Source organism: Echinops telfairi, unplaced genomic scaffold, assembly GCF_000313985.2.
Source record: "Echinops telfairi isolate 266 unplaced genomic scaffold, ASM31398v2 ScPeMD7_2;HRSCAF=8, whole genome shotgun sequence".
NCBI lineage: Eukaryota > Metazoa > Chordata > Mammalia > Afrosoricida > Tenrecidae > Echinops > Echinops telfairi.
Window position 1 is genome coordinate 19924269 of NW_022103898.1, and position 20117 is coordinate 19944385.

General features: G+C 43.9%; 1 protein-coding gene across 1 annotated transcript in view; it reads right to left on the reverse strand.

Annotated features, from left to right (window-relative positions):
- RFX4 (regulatory factor X4) overlaps window positions 1–20117 on the reverse strand; it is a 204625-nt gene that overhangs the window by 148736 nt on the left and 35772 nt on the right. The window contains exon 2 of the mRNA XM_004700730.2: window positions 19292–19378. Coding sequence (XP_004700787.2) covers window positions 19292–19378 — 87 coding nt within the window. The remainder of the gene's footprint in view (window positions 1–19291; window positions 19379–20117) is intronic.

Here is a 20117-nt window from a genome sequence, read left to right on the forward strand (position 1 = left end):
GGCAAGATATGACAAAATAATAATTTATAAATTATCAAGGGTTCATGAGGGAGGAGGGAGTGGGGAGGGAGGGGAAAAATGAGGAGCTGATGCCAGGGGCTTAAATGGAGAGCAAATGTTTTGAGAATTATGAGGGTAATGAAGGTGCAAGTGTGTTTTATACAATTGATGCGTGTATGGATTGTGATAAGAGTTGTATGAGCCCCCAATAAAATGATTAAAAAAATAATATTGGCATCTCAAAAAAATTTTCAATCACTTTATCTCACAAATCATCTCTGACTACACCTCAGTGTCATTGAGTTGATGCTGACTCATTACTGCTCCATAGGAAGGATAGAACTACCCCACTGAGTTTCTGAGACTGAAACTGTTTATGGGAGGAGAAAGCCCTGTCTTTCTTCCATGGTGCGGCTGGTGATTTCAAACTGCTGACCTTTAGAATTGCAGTCCAAAATGTAACTACTATTCCACCAGGGCTCTTACTCATCTTCTAGAAATTATATCAGGAAAAAAGTCAAAAGAAATAAAAACTATACAAAAATGGGATCATTGTATTTTTTTCAAACAAGGAAGTGGCATCTAAACCATCTAAAGACCCAGCAATGCATCACTTAATGCCCACTCTATGTCCTGTGAAAAAGGGATGCCATGTGATTCAGGTGTTGTGTGAACACCATATTATAGTGAGGTCCTGCCTTTTCTTCAGGCATCTCTAACAAGCTTTGGGCCTGAGCAATGATCATCAACAGAGAAGGAATCTCTTTTGTGCTAGTCTCAGTTCACATCAGTAGCAATTTCCCCAAGCCTGCTATAGGCCTTAGCAGGTTTACTGGCTTGGATCTTTTAATAGGATCTTTTTTCATCGTTTTTCAGGATGGCAGTACTGCCGAATGTAACATGTCTAGATCAGTGAATACCATAGCTACAGCATTCACGATCTTCCACCTGTGTGTGCTAAATAACCTTTTGTTTCACTTCTAAAACGATACTTCTCCTTTGTCTCTTGCTACCAAAATCATTTTGCCTTTTGCTGTGTTTGGGATCCATGATGGCCTTTACAGCATTTCTGAAAGAAGAGTGAACAGAGAGAGGGCACTTCAACACACAGGAGACAAGTGATGCATGAGATTAAATGCCGTGGCCTGTAAGTCAGAGCATACACTGATATGTGGTAAGCTTTTTAGAGAGAAACTACAGTAGAGTACAAACATAAATCAGTACACTATAACTATCAAGACATGCATTATAGGCACTATGTGTACTGTACTGTTATGTACCTAGTAGTGCAATTGTTTTGTGTACAAGAGACATGAGATGCTGTATGGGGGAAGGTGCAGCACATTCACCATGTCCAGCTATGCCCACTACACCCGGTTCTCCCAACCAGGATTTCTGAACTTAAGCTTATAAGGATTATAACCTTATGGGACCACGGGCTTTTTAACAGCTTTAGTGGCATATACTTAACACATCATACAACCCAATAGCCCAATCCCATTGAGAAGAGTTGTACAATCATCACAATCCATTTTAGAACATTTTCTTCTCTCTTGTACTCATTGTTATTAGCTCCCCACTTCCCCCCAACCTCTGCTGCCATACCCCAAGAAACCATTGCTAATCCAGTTACTGTCTTTATAGTTTTATCTATCCTCAATTTCATACGCAGAAAAATATACCCAAAAGATCCAACAATAACAAACTAAAACAGAGAAAAACCTCTATCAAAAAGAAAGCAGAAAATATGAAAAACAAAACACATTAAAAGTGGGTCAAATGGGAGATCAAATGAGAAGATGTTAAATGCTAACCTCACTCCATGTGCAATAATTCACTTTCCAAGGCACCCTGCATGACAGCAAGGCCATTCACATCCCTGGTCCATGGTCAGGGGGGATCGACTGGCAGCTTAATCCACATAGATGTCCCCTTTACTATTTTTTTTTCACTGAAGCAACTTTAAAATGGGTCAAACGGGAGATCAAATGATAAGCGTTACATTTTAACCGAATGACATCGGCCATAATCGACTTTGCAACGCTCTCCGTCTGACAGCAAGATTATTCACATCCCTGGACTTCAGGGACGATGGATTTACATGTGGTGAGGTATTTCCTGGACAAGTGTTACATGGCAGGTGACTATGCCTTTACCTAGCCCAACCTGGCAGACGATTAATATTTCTATTTCCTCTAGGATTGTCTGGAGTGTTGCTATTTTCTTCCTGCTTCCTTAAATCTCAGCATTTCAGTCTACCTGCTCAGATGTCAAAATTCTTTGACGCCAGAATGCATTTTAAAACTTACTGGCCAGGCCTAAGCAAATCACTCAACTTCCTTGCGCTTCACTCTTCTTCACGCCTGCAATTCGGTGGATTATTGAATAAGGCTCTTCCACTCAGCGCCTTTGTTATTCCCACCACACACCTTTCGTTTTCATGATGGGCTGGGGTAAAATGTCCCGGGAAGACACTGAGTGGATCATACGATTGTTGACATAGTTCATTGTGATTGTCTTCCTGCTGGGTATTAAATGAACCATCTCAGAAGCAAGAAGAATGGTGGGAGGGGGCGGGGTGGGGAGGAAGGTCTTATTAGAAAGAGAGAAGAGCAGCAGTGGAACCCATCCTTTGGACCCTGAGGTCCCTCCCTGCACATCATGTCTACTTGATCCAAGACACAGCCCTGGCACCAGAGGAGCGGCAGAGCAGCAGGAACAGCAGAATCAGGAGCTGGAGCATAAGATAGCGCAGCAGACTTCCTGCCCTACAGGGAAAATACAGCTGAGTGCTTTGGGACAAGAGAATGGCTTGTGAGATGGGGTGCCTCGGGGTATGTAACCAGGAGAGTGGGCTTTCTGACTCACAAAGCTAGAGGTGAATGGCTTTAGGTTGAGCCTTGTAGCAGAATTGCCTGCCCTTTGAACATGTACTGGGAGCCCTAAAAGAGTTTTGTAACGTTGCGCGTGCAGGGCAGGGGCCGCAGAAAGAGGCCTCCTTGGGACAGAGCAGATGCTGTCCTGAGTGAACAACTGTATCCTGAGCATTTCTTGGCGGAATTGTAACCTGTTATATAGAAGTGTGGGATGGAGTCTAGCCTGTCAAGTCACATCAGGTCACATGATGGAACCTCCATGTGGGCGTGGCCCTCATAAGGAGGCTCCCCACCCCCTACTCGCTCTGCTTCACCTTCCTGCTGGTGAGCCACTCTGAGACCTTGTAATGAGCCTTGTAATGCTTCCACCACCGTTGGATCCATAAAACTTTTCACCCACGGGCCTGTAACCTTCCAGTATTCTGCACCGTTGCATGTGGCTGCGTGAGTCTGAAGAGGGACTTATGGACTAGTATTGGACTTGTGGACTTGAGTTGGACTGGGTTGGGATGTTTTATTGATGGATAATTACTTCTTGATATAAAACATTTTAAAATCATTTTATTGGGGCTCATACAGCTCTTATCACAATCTATACATACATCCATTGTGTCAAGCACCTTTGTACATGTGTTGCCATCATTATTTTCAAAACATTTTCTTTCTTGGTGTCAGCTCATTTTCCCCTGCTCACCACCCTACTTCCTCACTCATGAACCCTTGATAAATTAAAATTTTGTCCTTCTCTTACACCGACCTCTGTCCCCTTCACCCACTTTTCTGTTGTCCGTCCTCCTGGGAGGGGATTATATGTAGATCATTGTGATTGGTCCCCCCTTTCTCCTCCCACCTGTCCCTTACCCTCCTGGTATCACTACTGCCCTTATTGGTCCTGAGGGGTTCATCTGTCCTGGATTCCCAGTGCTGCAAGCTCTTATCTGTACCAGCATACATGCTCTGGTCTAGTCAGATTTGTAAGGTAGAATTGGGGTCATGAGAGTGGTGGGGGCAGAAAGCATTAAAGAACTAGAGGACAGTTGTATGTTGCGTTGGTGCTATACTACCCTGACTGGCTCTACTCTTCCTTGTGACCCTGCTATAAGATGATGTCCAATTGTCTACAGATGGGCTTTGAGTCTCCACTCCATACTCCCCCCTCATTCACAGTGATATGATTTTTGTTCTGGATCTTTGATGCCTGATACTTGATCCTATCCACACCTCATGATTGCACAGCATACCGGTGTGAAGCAGCAAACCAATAGAGAGGTCTGCAAGGTCGGCCCCAATCCCAACCAAATGGACCTCCCTCCCCCCTCCCGGAAGAATGCACTTCAGAGGACAGCACTGAAGCTACAGCTCAGGGGGAGAGGTGTGTCTGATCAGAGCACACAGGAGCAAATGAAGAGGAAAGAAGAGTGGAATACATCCCAGCCCACCAAGTCCTGAGGACAATTTTCCTGCTTAGAGCAGCTGATGCACAGAGAGGACCATAGGGCCAGCCTCACCACAAGACCAGACCTCCCTCACTGACCCAAAGCATTAAGGGGGACAACACAGGAGACAGTGGGCGAACTGTGCCCAATCTGATGCCCAGCAAAGTGGCAGGCGGAGCTAAGCAATGAGGTCCCCGAGGAATGCCACAATAGACTTTGTGGCCAGGGCGTGGCATCCCAGCAGACTCAACCGGAAAACACTCACAAAGGTCAACAAACAGACCTGTAACTATTTTCAGGCTTTTCTTTTGTTGTTGGGTTTTTGCTGTTGTTTTCTTTTTTTTCTTTTGTTGTGTTGTTTTGCTTTGTCTTGTTTTTGTGCTTTTTTTTGTCTCTGGGTGTCTATCTAGATAAGATAGGCAGGACAAACAATCCAGAGGAGAAAACAATGGGACAGATGGTTTTGGGGGGGCAGGGGAAAGGGGGAGGTGAGGGAAAGGAAAAGGGGGTGGTGCCAACAAACCCAGGAACAAGGAAACAACAAGTGATCTAAAATCAATCATGAAGACAGCGTAGGATGCCTGGTTGGCTTGATCAAGTGCAATATAGCCAAGAGGAATTACCAGAACTCGAATGAAGGCCAAACATGATAGTGGGACAAGAGGAAAGTAAAAGGAAATAGAGGAAAGAACTAGGAGACAAAGGATATTTATAGAGGTCTAAATACAGGCATGTACATATGTGAATATATTTATCTATAACATTATGGAATTAGATCTATGTACATATATTTATATGTTAAATATTAAGATAGCAGATGGACATTGGGCCTCTACTCAAGTACTCCCTCAATGCAAGAACACTTTGTTCTAATAGACTGGAATTCCATGATGCTCACCTTCCCAACACAATCGGTGAAGACAAAATGGGTGCATAAGCAAATGTGGTGAAGAAAGCAGATGGTGCCTGGCTATCAAAAGATATAGCATCTGGGGTCTTAAAGGCTTGAAGATAAGCAAGCAGACATCTAGCTGAGAAGCAACAAAGTCCACATGGAAGAAGCTTACCAGCCTGTGTGATCCTGAAGTGTTGATGGGATCAAGCATCAGGCATCAAAGACTCAGAACAAAAAATCATATCAATGTGAATGAGGGAGAGTGTGGAGTGGAGACCCAATGCCCATCTGTAGACAATTGGACATCCCCTTACAGAGGGTCATAAAGAAGAGACAAGCCAGTCAGGGTGCAATATAGCACCAAGGAAACATACAACTTTCCTCTAGTTCTTTAATGCTTCTCCCCCCACCACCACTATCATGACCCCAATTCCCCCAATTCTACCTTACAAATCCGGTTAGACCAGAGCATGTTCACTGGTACAGGTAAGAGCTGGAAACACAGGGAATTCAGGATAGATAAATCTCAGAATGAGAGTAGCCATACCAGGAAGATAAAGGGAAGGTTGGGGAAGAAAGGGGAACCGATCCCAATGATCAACATAGAACCCTCTCCCAGGGGGATGGACAACAGAAAAAAAGGGTGAAGGGAGACATCGGTCAGTATAAGATATGAAAAAAAAATTATCAAGGGTTCATGGGAAAGGGGAGAATGGGAAAAAAAATAGAAAGCTGATACCAAGGGCTCAAGTAGAAAGAAAATGTTTTGAAAATGATGATGGCAACCTATGTATAAATGTGCTTGACACAGTGCATGGATGTATGGATTGTGAAAAGAGCTGTACGAGCCCCCAAATAAATGATTACAAACAATAAAATTACAGCCTTAGAAAGTCTGTGGACCCACAGTTCTGTGGAGCAGCGGTTTGGTTTCGTTTTTTGGTTTGATTTTACTCATCTGATTACAGTAAGCATCCAAAAAGAACAATGTTCTCGTCATGTTTATTGAGGACTGTTAACATGCCAGGCACTGTACAGAGCTCTCTTTGCTCATGTTTAATTGTCACAGCTGACCCCGGAAGTGGATGACTTTATGCATGGGACATAGCAAACATTGTGCCTGAAGTGGAGGAGGGTAGGCCAAAAAGTAATTCTACAAAATCATAGGAACTTTTATTGAACCAAAATATCAGAATGTGAAGCTATAGCTTCCCAACATGCCCTTCATCTAGTTCCATACACTTCTGAAGGCAGGCTTTCCGATGCTCTACCCCTTCCCCCAAAGACTTCTGGGGCCTTCGATTTACACCATGTCAAAAGGGCACTTTGGGCATCCTCAAGAGACTCAACTCATGTTTCTTTGAAATGTTCTTTCAGTTCAGGAAATATTTTGAAGGGTCAAGATCAGGATTGTAGGGTGGATGGGATAAGAGTTCCCAACAAAATGTCCCCGGGACAGCCCTTGCTACTCAAAGAAAGAGCAGGTGTATTTTGATGGAGGGAAAAAAATTCCTTGGCACCTCTTTCCTGGCTTCGGTCCCACCAATTTGATTCTCAACTTTTTAAAAATGTCTTCATGATCAGGCCCTATGGTTGTCCTGTGTCCTTTGAGAAAGTCTACTCTGATTCCACTTTGGGAATCCCAAAGCACAAAATTGCCATCCCTTCTGAGCTGACCTCCCTCTCTCCCTTAAATGGAACTGGTCCAGATGATTCCCTTTGGAAGCCACTGTTTTGATTGGTTCTCTTTTGAAGGAGACTGAAACAAGTATGTTACTTAGAGCATGTGACTGCAGCCACCACTGATTGCAGAAACATGTCTAAGCATGTCTTCTCTGGAATCGTAGCAATCCTCTAGGACAGCGGAGGACTGCCTCTGTGTGTATCCGAGACTGTGACTCCACAGGAGTAGAAAGCCTCACCTTTCTCCCTCAGAGCAGCTGGTGGTTTCGAACTGCTGACCTCGCAGTGAGCTGCCCAATGAGCATGCCACTACAGCCTATGAGTCAGAATAGACTCGAAGGAGGTGAGTGGGGTTGTTTTTTTGTGTTTTTTTTTTTTTAGTTTTCTTTGAAAACAACTCATGCATGTATGAACTGAAGCCCTGGTAGCAATTCTTTCCGACTTATTCTCGCATTTCCTACTCATCAATATTTGCTCTAATTACTAGTGTTAGTCCTTTGTACAGAGGATGAAACTAAGGGTCAGAGAGTTGTGTGTCCAAAGTCACACGGGGAGTGGTGAAGCCCCAAACCTCTCCAAACCCCAATGTTGATAAGCCCCATTCTCTTCAGACCTGCAAGTAGTTCAAGCCCAATCCCCCTCATGGAACATAGTCACTGGCCAGCCATTCCTCTATTGCCTCTGTGCTGAGGGAAATACTCGTGCTTGGGAACCTATTCTAGAATAGTTTCTGCTTGGAGGCAGTGTGGCCGAGTTTAAGACTGGGGAAGAAAGTCTCTAAATTAATTACTTCTTTTCAAATCCCAGGAAGGGTCCAAGCTTTATGCGAGTCTAGAGTTTCGCTGCAAAGTTCTAATTCTATTCCCTTTCATTACGGACCCGGCTGCACCTGGCCAGGTCTCACCTGTTGGAAACATGGGTCTGCCAAACTTTTAATTCCCCGTCTCCACCTTGTTCCCTGAAAGGAGCACAGACTGCCGATCAAGATGCTGGCACCCAGGCCTTTGGCAGTGGACATGAGCTCCTGGCACAGCCCCTCTTCCCCGTGGGAACGGGGGAAAGTCCCAAGCAAAACTGCGATGCTGGCAGCACTGCTCAGAGGGGGTCCACACCTGCTTCCTTTCACCTCCTCTGGATGAATTCCTTCATAACCTTGGAGCAGGAAAGGGCATTTTGAACTTTGATCCAAAGCCCACAAAAGAACAGGTTGATAAATTATACTACATACAAAAGCACAACCTTCTATACAGAAGTGGAGGGGAACACAGCCCCTTAAAGATAAAGTGCATGCTGACCACGGGGACACTGCTGTCAGGCCATAGAAAAAGGTCTCCTCTCCCTGCAGTAGAAAGAACTGGCATAGAACCAGGAAGAAGGCCGAGAAGCAAGAGGGGAAAGAGACAAAGCATCTATTTTTGAACATACAATTGAAAGGAAAAATACAAACGTTACAGATGCCCAACCTCACCCAAAGAAACTCCCCCTTCTGAAGTATTAGACTCACAGAAATCCTAACTCTGACCATACAGCTCTGCTGTGGAGTTATGCGGAAACCATTATCCGTATTGTAGGGTGGATGGGGTAAGACTTCCCAACAAAACTCTCCTTTCTAATTGGCAGGGAATATGAAATGGTACCGCCCTAGATAGAAGGTCCTTTGGCAGAATCTTCCCAAATCACAGATGCCCTTTACCCTGCTGTCAGAACAAAGGAATACTATGAGGTTCAGCATGGGAAGAGTGTGCATCTCTATTTATTTGATCTGTATGCTGAGGCAATACACTGAGAAGGTAGACTATCTAAAGAACACACCGTCAAGCCGAACAATGAATAAGGAATACCAAAGAAGGCATGATGCACTTGAATTTCGGTGTTGGCGAAGACTACTGAATATATCGTGGACTGGCAGGAGAGGAAACAAATCTGTCTTAGGAGAAGTGCAGTCAGAATGCATCTTACACCGGGAGAAGGATATCATGCTTGGTGCTACTCCAGATCATATTCGTACGTGACAAAAGCAAGTTACAACCCATATAACACATTTGGGTCCGTGATGCATGGACCCACAGAAGAGACAGTTTGTGGGCGAGGGTAGAGCTCATGAAATCCCCCCACCCCTCGCTCTAATCCACCCACACAGACCCTTCACAGCAACCTTCTGGAAAACACCACTAGGATTTTCTCAGTCCTCTCCTCAGTGCTACCTTAGTTATCAAATAGCCAATGGATTGTTGAAAATTTAAGTCCCTCAACTGTATAGCCTAAACTTAACGTTCCAGCTCTGTTCTTATGACTCCTTGACCTTTGTGCACGAGCCAATTGGGAAAACGCTCCATGCTCAAAAGTGCTCTATGGCTCTCCACCTCTCAGCGCTGCCTCACCACCGGAGAAAGCCTGTGGGTCTTTTAAGGCAGATGCCACCCTCTGAGATAGTTTCCCAGTTACCTTCCAAGCTCATGGCCTCTCCTACCTCTGCTCTCCTGGAACAAGGAAGCTATCACTGGAGAGTCTCCTGGATTGCAAAGTAGGTTTCAGTGGGTTTGGGGCGCGCCTGAGAGTCTGCATCCTCACAAGTTTAAGGTAACCTCTATGCTGGTGTCCAGCATGACACTTTGGGTGACAAGTTGTTGTTGTTTGTTGTTGCTAGATGCTATTGAGTTGGCTCCGACCTGTAGCGAGGCAGAATGAAACACTGCCCGGTCCTGCACCACCCTCACAAGGGTTCCTAAGCCTGAGCCCATTGATGCAGCCACGGTGTCCATCCGTCTTGCTGAGGACCTTCCTCTTTTTTCGCCATCCTTTCACTTTAGCAAGCATGATGTTCATCTCCAGGGACTGGTCTCTCCTGACAATAAGTTCAAAGGATGTAAGATGAAATCTTGCCATCCTTGCCTCAAAGGAGCTCTCTGGTCTTACATCTTCCAAGACAGACTGGTTTGTCCTTTCAGCAGTCCACGGTACTCTCGATGTTCTTCTCCGGCACCACAATTGAAATGTATCCACTCTTCTATGTTCTTAGAGCATAGTATGTCATTCAGATGAAATTATCAATACGGCCTTACGTCATTAATATTCACACGTGTGCCTTCATTTCCCCTCTAGAATGAGAATTCCTTAAGAGCGTCAACCCGCAGAAGAGACCGTTTGTGCAGAAGAACTGGATGCTGCTCTGTGCTGTCACGGACTCATAGAGACCCTGCAGGACGGAGGGTTCAAAGCTTCTATCCTCTGGATTGGCACATATGGCCAGCTTTTTTTTCTCCCACGGAGCAGTGGGTAAATTTGAACCCTGACCTTTCAAGTAGCATCCAATTACTTAACCCATGTGCCACCAATGCTCCCTAGTGGAAAGGGATTAGGCAGTTCTATCTGCAAGCCTTCCCTCTACGGACTATTTGCTGTGACATGGGATAAGTCATATGACCTATGGCGCTCCGTTTCCTCATCAATAAAATGGAAATTAAAAAAAAAAATCCTTCCCTAGCAGAGGATAAAGATAATAGTGACTGTGGCTGCGTCTACCATACTGCCTGCTGCCAAGTTCTTCTCCTCTTTGTATACTTTGGTCACTTTCCACAGTCTGTCACATCATAAGTGCTCGGGGAATTCGCTCCCCTCAAACTTGCAGTTCTGAGATGTCCCCACAGAATGCTGATGCTCCAGCGGATCCCAGACCACTGCCTATGTCGGCGAATACGCCATGAGAAACAAGATCGCTACCGACATCCTCCAGAAGCTAAATGAAATGTATTCAGGTTGGAAGTTAGAATTTATGCGACCCAAAGGAGGCTTAGTCACTTGTCCATTCTTGTCCAGACTCTTCAACTATCAGGCATTTAGGGCTTGACTCTCTCTTTCTGGGGTCAAGTTCTAAATGCACACACACACACACACACACACACACACACACACACTATAGGGCTTCAAAAAGTTGTGGAAAATGCAATGAGAAAATAATGGAATTTTCTAACGACTTTTTGAAGCCCATCATATGTATAAATATACACGCACACAAATACAAGGAGGGAGAGTCAATGGAGTTTTGCCACGATATTTTGAAGACCTCTTGTCTGTCTTCTCTCTCCACATACACAAGGGACCATCAAACAGTTGTGGATAACTGGAATTAAAAGATAATGGATTCCCACTCCCATAAACTCTTTGAAGTCCCCTCAAATACATACACATATGCACATGAGAGTAAGTTAAATAAATATTGCTACTAAATAAATTAGAAGTTTATGAAACAAAAATACCAAAATATGAAGCAATTGTTGCTCAACTTAGGCTCCATCTAGGTCTCCACACTTCTGCAGGCAGTCTTCTCCTCTCTAAAGAACTCCACACGCTTCAATTTATACAACGTCGAACGGCAGGGTTTTGTTGTTGTTGTCTTTGCTTGTTTGTTTGCGGGACTTAAATCCTTTTAAATGGTCTTTGAGTTTTAAGAACAAAAAGAAATCTGAATGGGGGTGATCAGGGCTGTAAGGGTGGCTGGGGTAGGTTTCCCAATCCTTATTGGGCGGCTGTGAGTCAGAAGTGACTCGATGATAGGGAGTTTGTTTCATGAGTTGTAACCTTCTGAACTTGGTCTTGAATGTAACTGGCCCAGCAGACCCCTTTGCAAGCCATTGCACCCTAGGGAGTCTGTTAATGTTGGTATTGGTAGGGACCCTCGAGTCAGTCCGACTCACATCGTCGCTATGCACAACAGAACTAAACACATCTTGGTGCTGTGCCTCCCTCACAGTTGAGCCCATTGTTGCCGGCACTGTGCCGATCACCTTGTGGAGACTAATGGGCACTACTGAGGGAACTTGTCCGTAGTCATCTGCTGATTGCACGGACTTACTTAAACATGTTTTGTTTCAAATAAATTGGTGTTTGTATGAGCCAGAACATCCTAGTGGCAATACATTTACACTTAGCCTCTTATGTGTGTGTTTTAATATAGAACCTCTATGTTAAGATAATAAACACAGCACATGAACTAAAATTTCATAATCAATGGGCCCACCCTACAAGAAATATTCAAGGAGTTTCTTTTCTTTTCTTTATTTTAAATCATTCTATTAGGGGCTCTTACAGCTCTTGCCACAATTCAAGGAGTTTGGTAAGGTTGTGATAAAAATTATTCCAGATGAAAACATAAAATTGTTGACAGAAGAGAACAGTTCTAGAGAGGGAAAACATGTGGACAAATATAAATAAGAGGTGATTCAAACGAATATGAAAATGATCAAATAATATCATTCCTATTGCACACAAGTAAAACTTTGCTGAGATAAGCCAAAAACTGATTTTAATAGTCCACAGACAGGAAGTTACTAGGAATTCAAGGCAGATTCAGAAGAGGATATGGAATGAGGGATGCCATTGCTAACAAGAAGTGAATCTTGACTGAATCAAAGAACACCAGAAAAATCTCTGCCAGTGTTTTATTGACTAAGCAATGGCATTCATCTGGGTGGATCGTTACCAGATTATGGATAACATTGGAAAGAATGGCAATCACAGAATCCTTGATATGCTCACAGGGAACCTGTCCATAGACCAAGAGGCGGTCATTCAAAGGGATGTGGTGTGGTTTAAATCAGGCAGGTGCCCATCCAGTTGTACCTTTGTATGCTGAGCAAACTAGACTATACGAAGGAGAACATAGCATCAAGATTACATGAAAACTTGCTAACAATCTGCAGGATGGAAATGCCACCACTTTGCTTGCTGAAAGTAAAGAGGACCGGAAGGACAAGGACAAGCTGATGAAGGTCAAAGAGTAGAGCCTTTAGTGTGGATTACACCTTAACATAAAGAAAATAGAAACCTTCACAACTGGACCAACAAGCGAAAGATTGACGTGTTCAAGGATTTCATTTTGCTTGGATCCACAATTAATGCCTTGGAAGCACTAGTCAAGAAATCAAAGAATGCATTACAATGGACAAATCTGTAGTAAGAGATCCCTTTAAACTGTTAAAAAGCAAACATTTCACTTTGAAGATTAAGATGAGCCTAGTCCACGCCTTGGTATTTTCTGTAGCCTTATGTGCATGTGCAAGCTGTCCAATGAGTAAATAAAATTGAAGCATTTAGACCATGGTGTTGGTGAAGACAATAGAATGAACTGTGGGTTTCCAGAAGAATGCACAAATGTGTGTCGGGAGTACAGCCAGAATCCTCCTTAGAAGCAAAGAGGCTTGAATTCATGGCTTTGGATGTTTTATCAGATGTTTTCCATATTATCCAAAGGGACCAGTCCCTCAAGAAGGGTCTCATGAGTGGAAAGTAGGGGGTCAGCACAAAAGAAGAAGACTTATAATGAGATGGATCGACAATGTCTGCACCAATAAGCTCAAATAGAGGAAAGATTGTGCGGGTGGTGTAGGTCTGGGAAGTGTTTCATCTACTCACTGCTGTGAAATTGATTCTGACTTGTGGATACCCCGTAAGACAGAGTAGAACTGCCCTTGTGGCTTCCAACACTGTAACTCTTTATGGGAACTGACAGCCTCATCTTGCTCCCGCAGAACAGCTGGTGGTTTTGAGCTGCTGATCTTGAGGTTCAAAGCCCAATGCTCAGCCACGGTGCAACCAGGCCCCCTGGGTTGCTGTGAGTTAGAACTAATTCTGTGAAACCAAACAACAAAGAGCAACAACAATAGTAACGTCTTTGGGGTTAGTAGCATACAGCTCTGTAGACATAAATATTTTAGAACAATCTCACAACAAGCAGGGAAGAGGTAAACCAGGTTACATGTGATCATGTTTTTATACATTTTAGAAAACGTGACAGACAAAATAAGGGAAGGAAGAATTTGTTATCCCTAAGATAACCACTTCAAAAGAATGTGCAATTGAGAAGAATTAATAACTTTATTAGTTCTACTCAAAAAATTGGTTGACTAAAACCCAACAATATCAGTAAATAGCTAACATGTAAAAAAAATGAAGATTAAAGAAAAAGTAGTTCAGTGGCTAAATAAACCATGGGCCAAAGTAGACATCACACTAGACATGAGAAGACTTTTAACTACATGATACTGAAAATATGATTACAGAAAAATTACATGATACAGTTAGGCAATACTTAAAGGAACATATATAACTTAATGCCTATTTTAGAAAAGGCTAAAAATCAATGATCTAACCAATGAGAAAATGGGCACAAGGGTGAAGCTCTAAAATCTATAGAAAACTATACAACAACTCCACACAAAAAGACACGTACCTAATCACCCAATTGGGCAAAGAACATAAAAAGGACCTTCCTCAAAGAGGGCATCAAAGCAGGCCACAGATGTGAGAAGATGTTCATGATCAATGTTATTGTTAAGTGCCCAACGTCCGTTCCTACGCACAGCGATCCTGTGCACAACAGAACGAAACACTGTCCTGTCCGGTGCCATCATCACAATTGTTCTGATGTTGAGCCCATTGGTGCAGGCACTGTGATTTTAAACCATGCCGGATTCCCTTCCTCTACCAGTGCAACGTCCTCTAGATCCATGTAGAGGTTCCAAATGAGCACAATGTGGTGTTCTGGAATTCCCATTCTTCTCAAGGCTATCCATAGCTTATGATCTGCACAGTTGAATACCTTTGCATGGTCAATGAAACACAAGTAAACATCTTTCTGATGTTCTTGGCTTTTAGCCAAGACGCATCTGACATCAGCAATGATATCTTTGTTCCACGTCCTCTTCTGCATCCAGGCTGAACCTCTGGCAGCTCCCTGTCAATGCACGGCTGCAACCGTTGTTGAATGATTTTCAGCAAAATTTACTTGCATATATGACTATCAAGGATGGTATTATATAATTTGATCTTTGAGGGGAAGAACAGCATTAGTGAGATAAGCACACCTTCGAATCATCCCAGGGCGGCATTTACCCAAGGACAGAGTTTAGAAGGGTTAGAAAAGAAGAAGTCATGGGAACAGGACACAAGAAGGAAGAACTGATCATAGAAATATGCTTCAGAACATTTTGTTTGGAATAAACCCAGGCACATATGATCAGAAGCCCTAGAAGAAATACTTTCTGATATATTTGAAACTTGATATTGTCAAGCTCTCAGTTCTCCCCAATGGATTATCGAGTTCATGTAAACCAAATCAGAACCCTAGCTCCCTAGCTCTCGCTCTCTCTCTCTCTCTCTCTCTCTCTCTCTCTCTCTCTCTCTGTGTGTGTGTGTGTGTGTGTGAGAGAGAGAGAGAGAGAAAGAAAGAAAGAATTGACAAGCTGATTCTAAAATCTATACGGAAATGTTAAGAACTTAGATTAAGGAAAATAGTCATCTAAAAACAGAATATACCACCATATATCACAACTTATTATAATGTCACAGGAGTTAATTAAAGCTCCCAGACACCATTCTCCAGTGCACCTGGTTGGCAGGCTCAGGACAGAGTCTCCCCTGGGATGATCTCTTCAACAAATGGTGCTCTATTACTGAAAACTAACAAGAAAAAAAGAACTTCCCCCACACATACACAAAAGTTCCAGATGGACTGTTGATATGAAAGTGAAAAGTAAAATAATAAAACTTGTGGAAGATAATGCAAGAGTATAATAAGGTAATCTTGGGTAGGCAAAACTTTCCAAAGGACACACGCACATAAAAAAAAAAACCTGACTAACTACTAAACACAAATGTTAATAAATGGGAATTAATTAAAATTTTAAAACTCCCAGTCATCAAAAGATATCCATAAGAGAATGAAAAGACCAGCCACAGACTGAGAGAAGAAACTTTCAACACTCACAGCCAAGCTTCCCCTACCCAGAACACACACACAACTCTTACAGGCCATTAAGACAAACACAATAGATTAGATAGATAGATAGATAGATAGATAGATAGATAGATAGATAGATACAAAAGGGGATACCCACCTACCCAATAAGCATGTTAGAAGATGCTACAGATCACGAGTCATTAGACAGAAATGCAAATTAAAACCATAATGACATATACCATACATCCTGACAACGACTAAAATTGAAAGGACTGACACTGCAAACTATCGGCAAAGACATGAAATAAGTTGAACTTTCATAGGCTGCTGGATGAGAATCTTAATTGGTACAACACTCCAGAAACGGCTTAGCTATATCTACTGGAGCTGACGATGCTAGAACATATATCCTTAGGGTTCAGCCATTGCCCTGTGGAGAACGGAGCCAATAGGAGCAAGTGCTCATGTCTACCATGTTACTTGTACAGAGATGCTCCGTTCTTAGTAGCCCCAAACCCAAAACAACCTAAATACCCATTGATATTTGAACAGGGAGTCAACGATGGCAGAGTAAGGCAGCAAGCCCAAGAGCTCCCACTACTCCACACAATGACGGGATGAATCTCCCAGGTACTACCCTGAATGAACACAAGCGAGACACAATCGGATACACTCCGTAATCGAATACAATGAATACACACTGAGACGAATTTCCAAAAACAGGCAAAACCAATCGATAATGACAGACCTGAAGACATGGTTATGAACCGGGGTGGGGACATAAGGCCCGAGAAAGGTGCCATAACTTTTTACCCGGCGGGTGGTTACCCAAGGGGATTTAATGTGTCAGCAAAATTCACCAAGATTGGTGAACAATTGGGTTGATTGTATCGCCGTTTAGTAAAATGAAACAAACAATCATGATACCCGGACAAGGCCAGGAGAGCTCAGGCAGAGCTGGCAGCCATTGAGCACGCCGAACAAACACCACTGAGGATGATGGGATGGGTGGTCTGCAGCCCATGCTTTGAGAAAACTGAGCGAAGGAGTTCAACTTTAGCAGCTGGTCCCTCTTAGGGTGATTGGGTTGCAAATAGTCAGTGGATGGCACAAAGGGTTAATGGGCTCAGTTGCTATGGGAACAGGTCCGCCCACAGATGACTTGAAAGAAAGGCCTGGTGGTCGAATTCTGAAAAATCAGCTGCTAAAAACCCTGTGGACTGTCCGACGTCTCCCTTCACCCACTTTTCTGTTGTCCATTCCCCAGGGAGGGGGTTATATGTAGATCCTTGTAATCAGTTCCCCCTTTCCATCCCACCCTCCCTCTACCCTCCAGGTATCACCACTCTCACCACAGGTCCTGAAGGGATCATCTGTCCTGGATTCCCTGTGTTTCCAGTTCCTATCTGTACCAGTGTACATCCTCTGGTCTAGCCAGATTTGTAAGGTAGAATTGGGAGCATGATAGTGGGGGGAGGAAGCATTTAAGAACTAAATTATCAAGGGTTCATGAGGAAGCAGGGAGGGAGGGGGGGGGAAATGAGGAACTGATAGCAAGGGCTCAAGTAGAAAGAAAATGTGTTGAGAATGATGATGGCAACAAATGTACAAATGTGCTTGACACAATGGATGGATCTATTAGTTGTGATAAGAATTGTATGAGCCCCAATAAAATGATTAAAAAAACTAACAACAACCCTGTGGAGCACAGAGGGCTTTCTAAAGAGGTAGCCACAAGCCCTGCGTATTCATTCGTCCGCTCTTTAAAAGATAGCAACCGGCCATTCAGTCGGACACGAAACAGGAAAGGAATAAACAGAGCAAGAAAGCTTTACTTTTGACCAAGAAAGACACCGTGACCCTAAACAACAAGCCTATGACACAGTGACTTTAAACCACGTCTTCTCTGACGCTGGGGTGGCCTTCTGGCTCAGGACCTGCATTCGCTCACTGGACGTCACTGTAGAAGAACCTTCGGAGACCCAGGCTAGGCAGTCCACTGCAGAAGGGCAGGCTGCTCACTGCCAGCTCCTGCAGGGGCCGTGCACTCCATGCCTCCTGGACAGCGGTGGACTGGCACAGGGTGGTTCTAGAGGGTTTCCTACGTGGCCCGAGAGTGTCCCGTCCCCTGTGCCTCACTCCAGCCTGGCAGCATTGTAAGGCGTGCTATTCCTTTGTGTTTTAGGGGTTGACCGCATAGTTGTATGTGAGTATTTGATTTTGCTCCGAATGCATCCGTGAATGTGGTAGAGCATACAGGAGGCAGAGTTATGAAAATGTCTTAGACATAGTTTTAGAGAACACTGAGATAAACCTACAAAACATAGTCCACAAGGAAAATGTATCACATCCAACTTTGGTGAGTAGCAACTGGGGCATTGAAAACTCACAGGAGGCCATCGAAGGTAAATGACTGGGCTCTCCTGATCCTGAGGAAAGACGTGATGACAATCGGTGGACAGATGGAAACCATTAGTCCAATTGACTGATGGACCACACAGAGGTCCGTCTCTGGGACCCTGAGACCAGAAGAACTAGATGGTGTCCTCCTGTTAACAACTGCTCTGACAGTCCCTCTCAGAAGGGCCACACGGAAAGGATGGTCAATCCAGGGTGTGGTACAGCACTGATGAAACACATAACCATTCTCTAGCTCTTTAATATTCCCTCCCTTACTATTCTGGTTTTTATTTGTTTTACTTGATTAATCATGTTAGACTTCTGAATGTACATTTGTATAATTAAGATCATTCGCTACATGAAAGCCAAGATAGAAAACCCTTCAGAAACAGTAAGGGGAGTAATGGTTCCCTGAGGGTGTGGGAAGTGAGAGGGTGAGGAGGGGCGGGGGGAGCTGATAGCACTGGTGATGGTATAACCCCACTCGCGGGGAGCGGACAACAGAACTGCATGAGAATGGAGATATTGGAAGGTGTGAGGTGCAGCAAAGCATAACTAAATAAGGGTTACTGCTGGGTGGGGGTTGGGAGGGGGGAGGGAGGGGATAAGGAGGATATCAAGGAGTTCAAGAGGAAAGAAAATGTTTTGAAACTGACTGAGGTAGCAGTACTGTTTGATGTGATTGAGCTATAGAATGTTATGATGTCTGTAAGAGTGCCCAATAAAATGATTTAGAAAAAAAAATTCTCTAAGAAGAATCACATTATACGGTTTATACGGTCTTGGATAGGATGGGAGAAACATGTGGAACAGAACTAAAAATCATTTTGAAAAAAAATGAGGCTTATAGGTTAAATAAAGGCTGGTGGAAGCCCTGAGATTATGGTCCTTACTCATTCAGCATTCAAGTGTGGAAATTAATTTATATACCCCCCCTCCTGTGGCTCAATTTTCAGTCAAACAATAAGTCTTTGAGGGGAAGAATAGCATTAGAAAGTTAAGGGCACCTTCAAAACCTTCCAAGGGCAGCATTTACCCAAGGACCCTGTTGAGAAGGGTCAGAAAAGAAGTCATGGGCACAGGACACAAGCGGAAAGTGGGGTGCGTGAGGTGACATTGTGGGGATTGTAATCAATGAGGGGAAGCAAATGTGCGTGAGTGACTGAATGGGAACGGATCTGCTCGGCGAGCCTTCACCCAGCTCGCAAAGAAACGCCAACACGGCTGTGGAGAGAGTTTGGAAGGCGGAGTGTTGCGCACTTACTTTCGTCATTAGAAACATTCCCCAGAGACGCGTGGCTGGAATAGCGCTTGGTTTCACTTTCGTTGAGACATCTTTCGATCCAGCTCTCTAAAAAAGAAAAACCACAGTCATGGGCGATGCTCTCAAAGCGAGGGGAGCACCCCTAACGCACCCACTTTCAGTGTTCATGCAGGGACGCGCATGAAGATGAGCCGGGATTGGATTTTACATGAAGCACCACGTTCGCCTGTCTGAATGCTGGTGAGAATTTGCTGAGCCTTTTGGGGGCAAACTGGTCCTGGGACACCCCCAGGGGAGTAGTTCTTATTCTGGTGCTCATAGTGCATTGCTCCCAAAGAAGGGTTATCTTCCTATGCAACAAAAAAAAAAAAAAAAAGATAGGTTCCTGAGAAGTCAGGACATTTTGTAAAACAAAATTTGGTCAACGGAATCAGAAGGATGATGGATTTTCAGCCTTGTAGATTAGTGGATTTATTTTCACTTTGTTACAATGAAAACAAATTGAAAAGCAACAGGACCAGAAAGGTTCTTGCTGAAGGGGAGGAGGAAGACTGGGCCCCTTGCAGCTCCCCTCCCTTCCCCAGTGACCTCGGAAGGGAGCTCTTTGAAGCATGGACCGAATGACACATAAGGAGGAGAACTGAAAAGCACTATATTAAGTGTGCAGTACTGTGGTTGTTACAAAATCTGGTGTCAATTTGGGACTTGAGAGGATTAAGAGTGAAGGGGTGGAGTCTAGTCTGTCAATCAGGTCATAGCCAATGAGGCCTCTGTGTGGGCATGGCCTTCCCTTCAAGATTCTGGGAATTCCTGGATCTCCTCCATG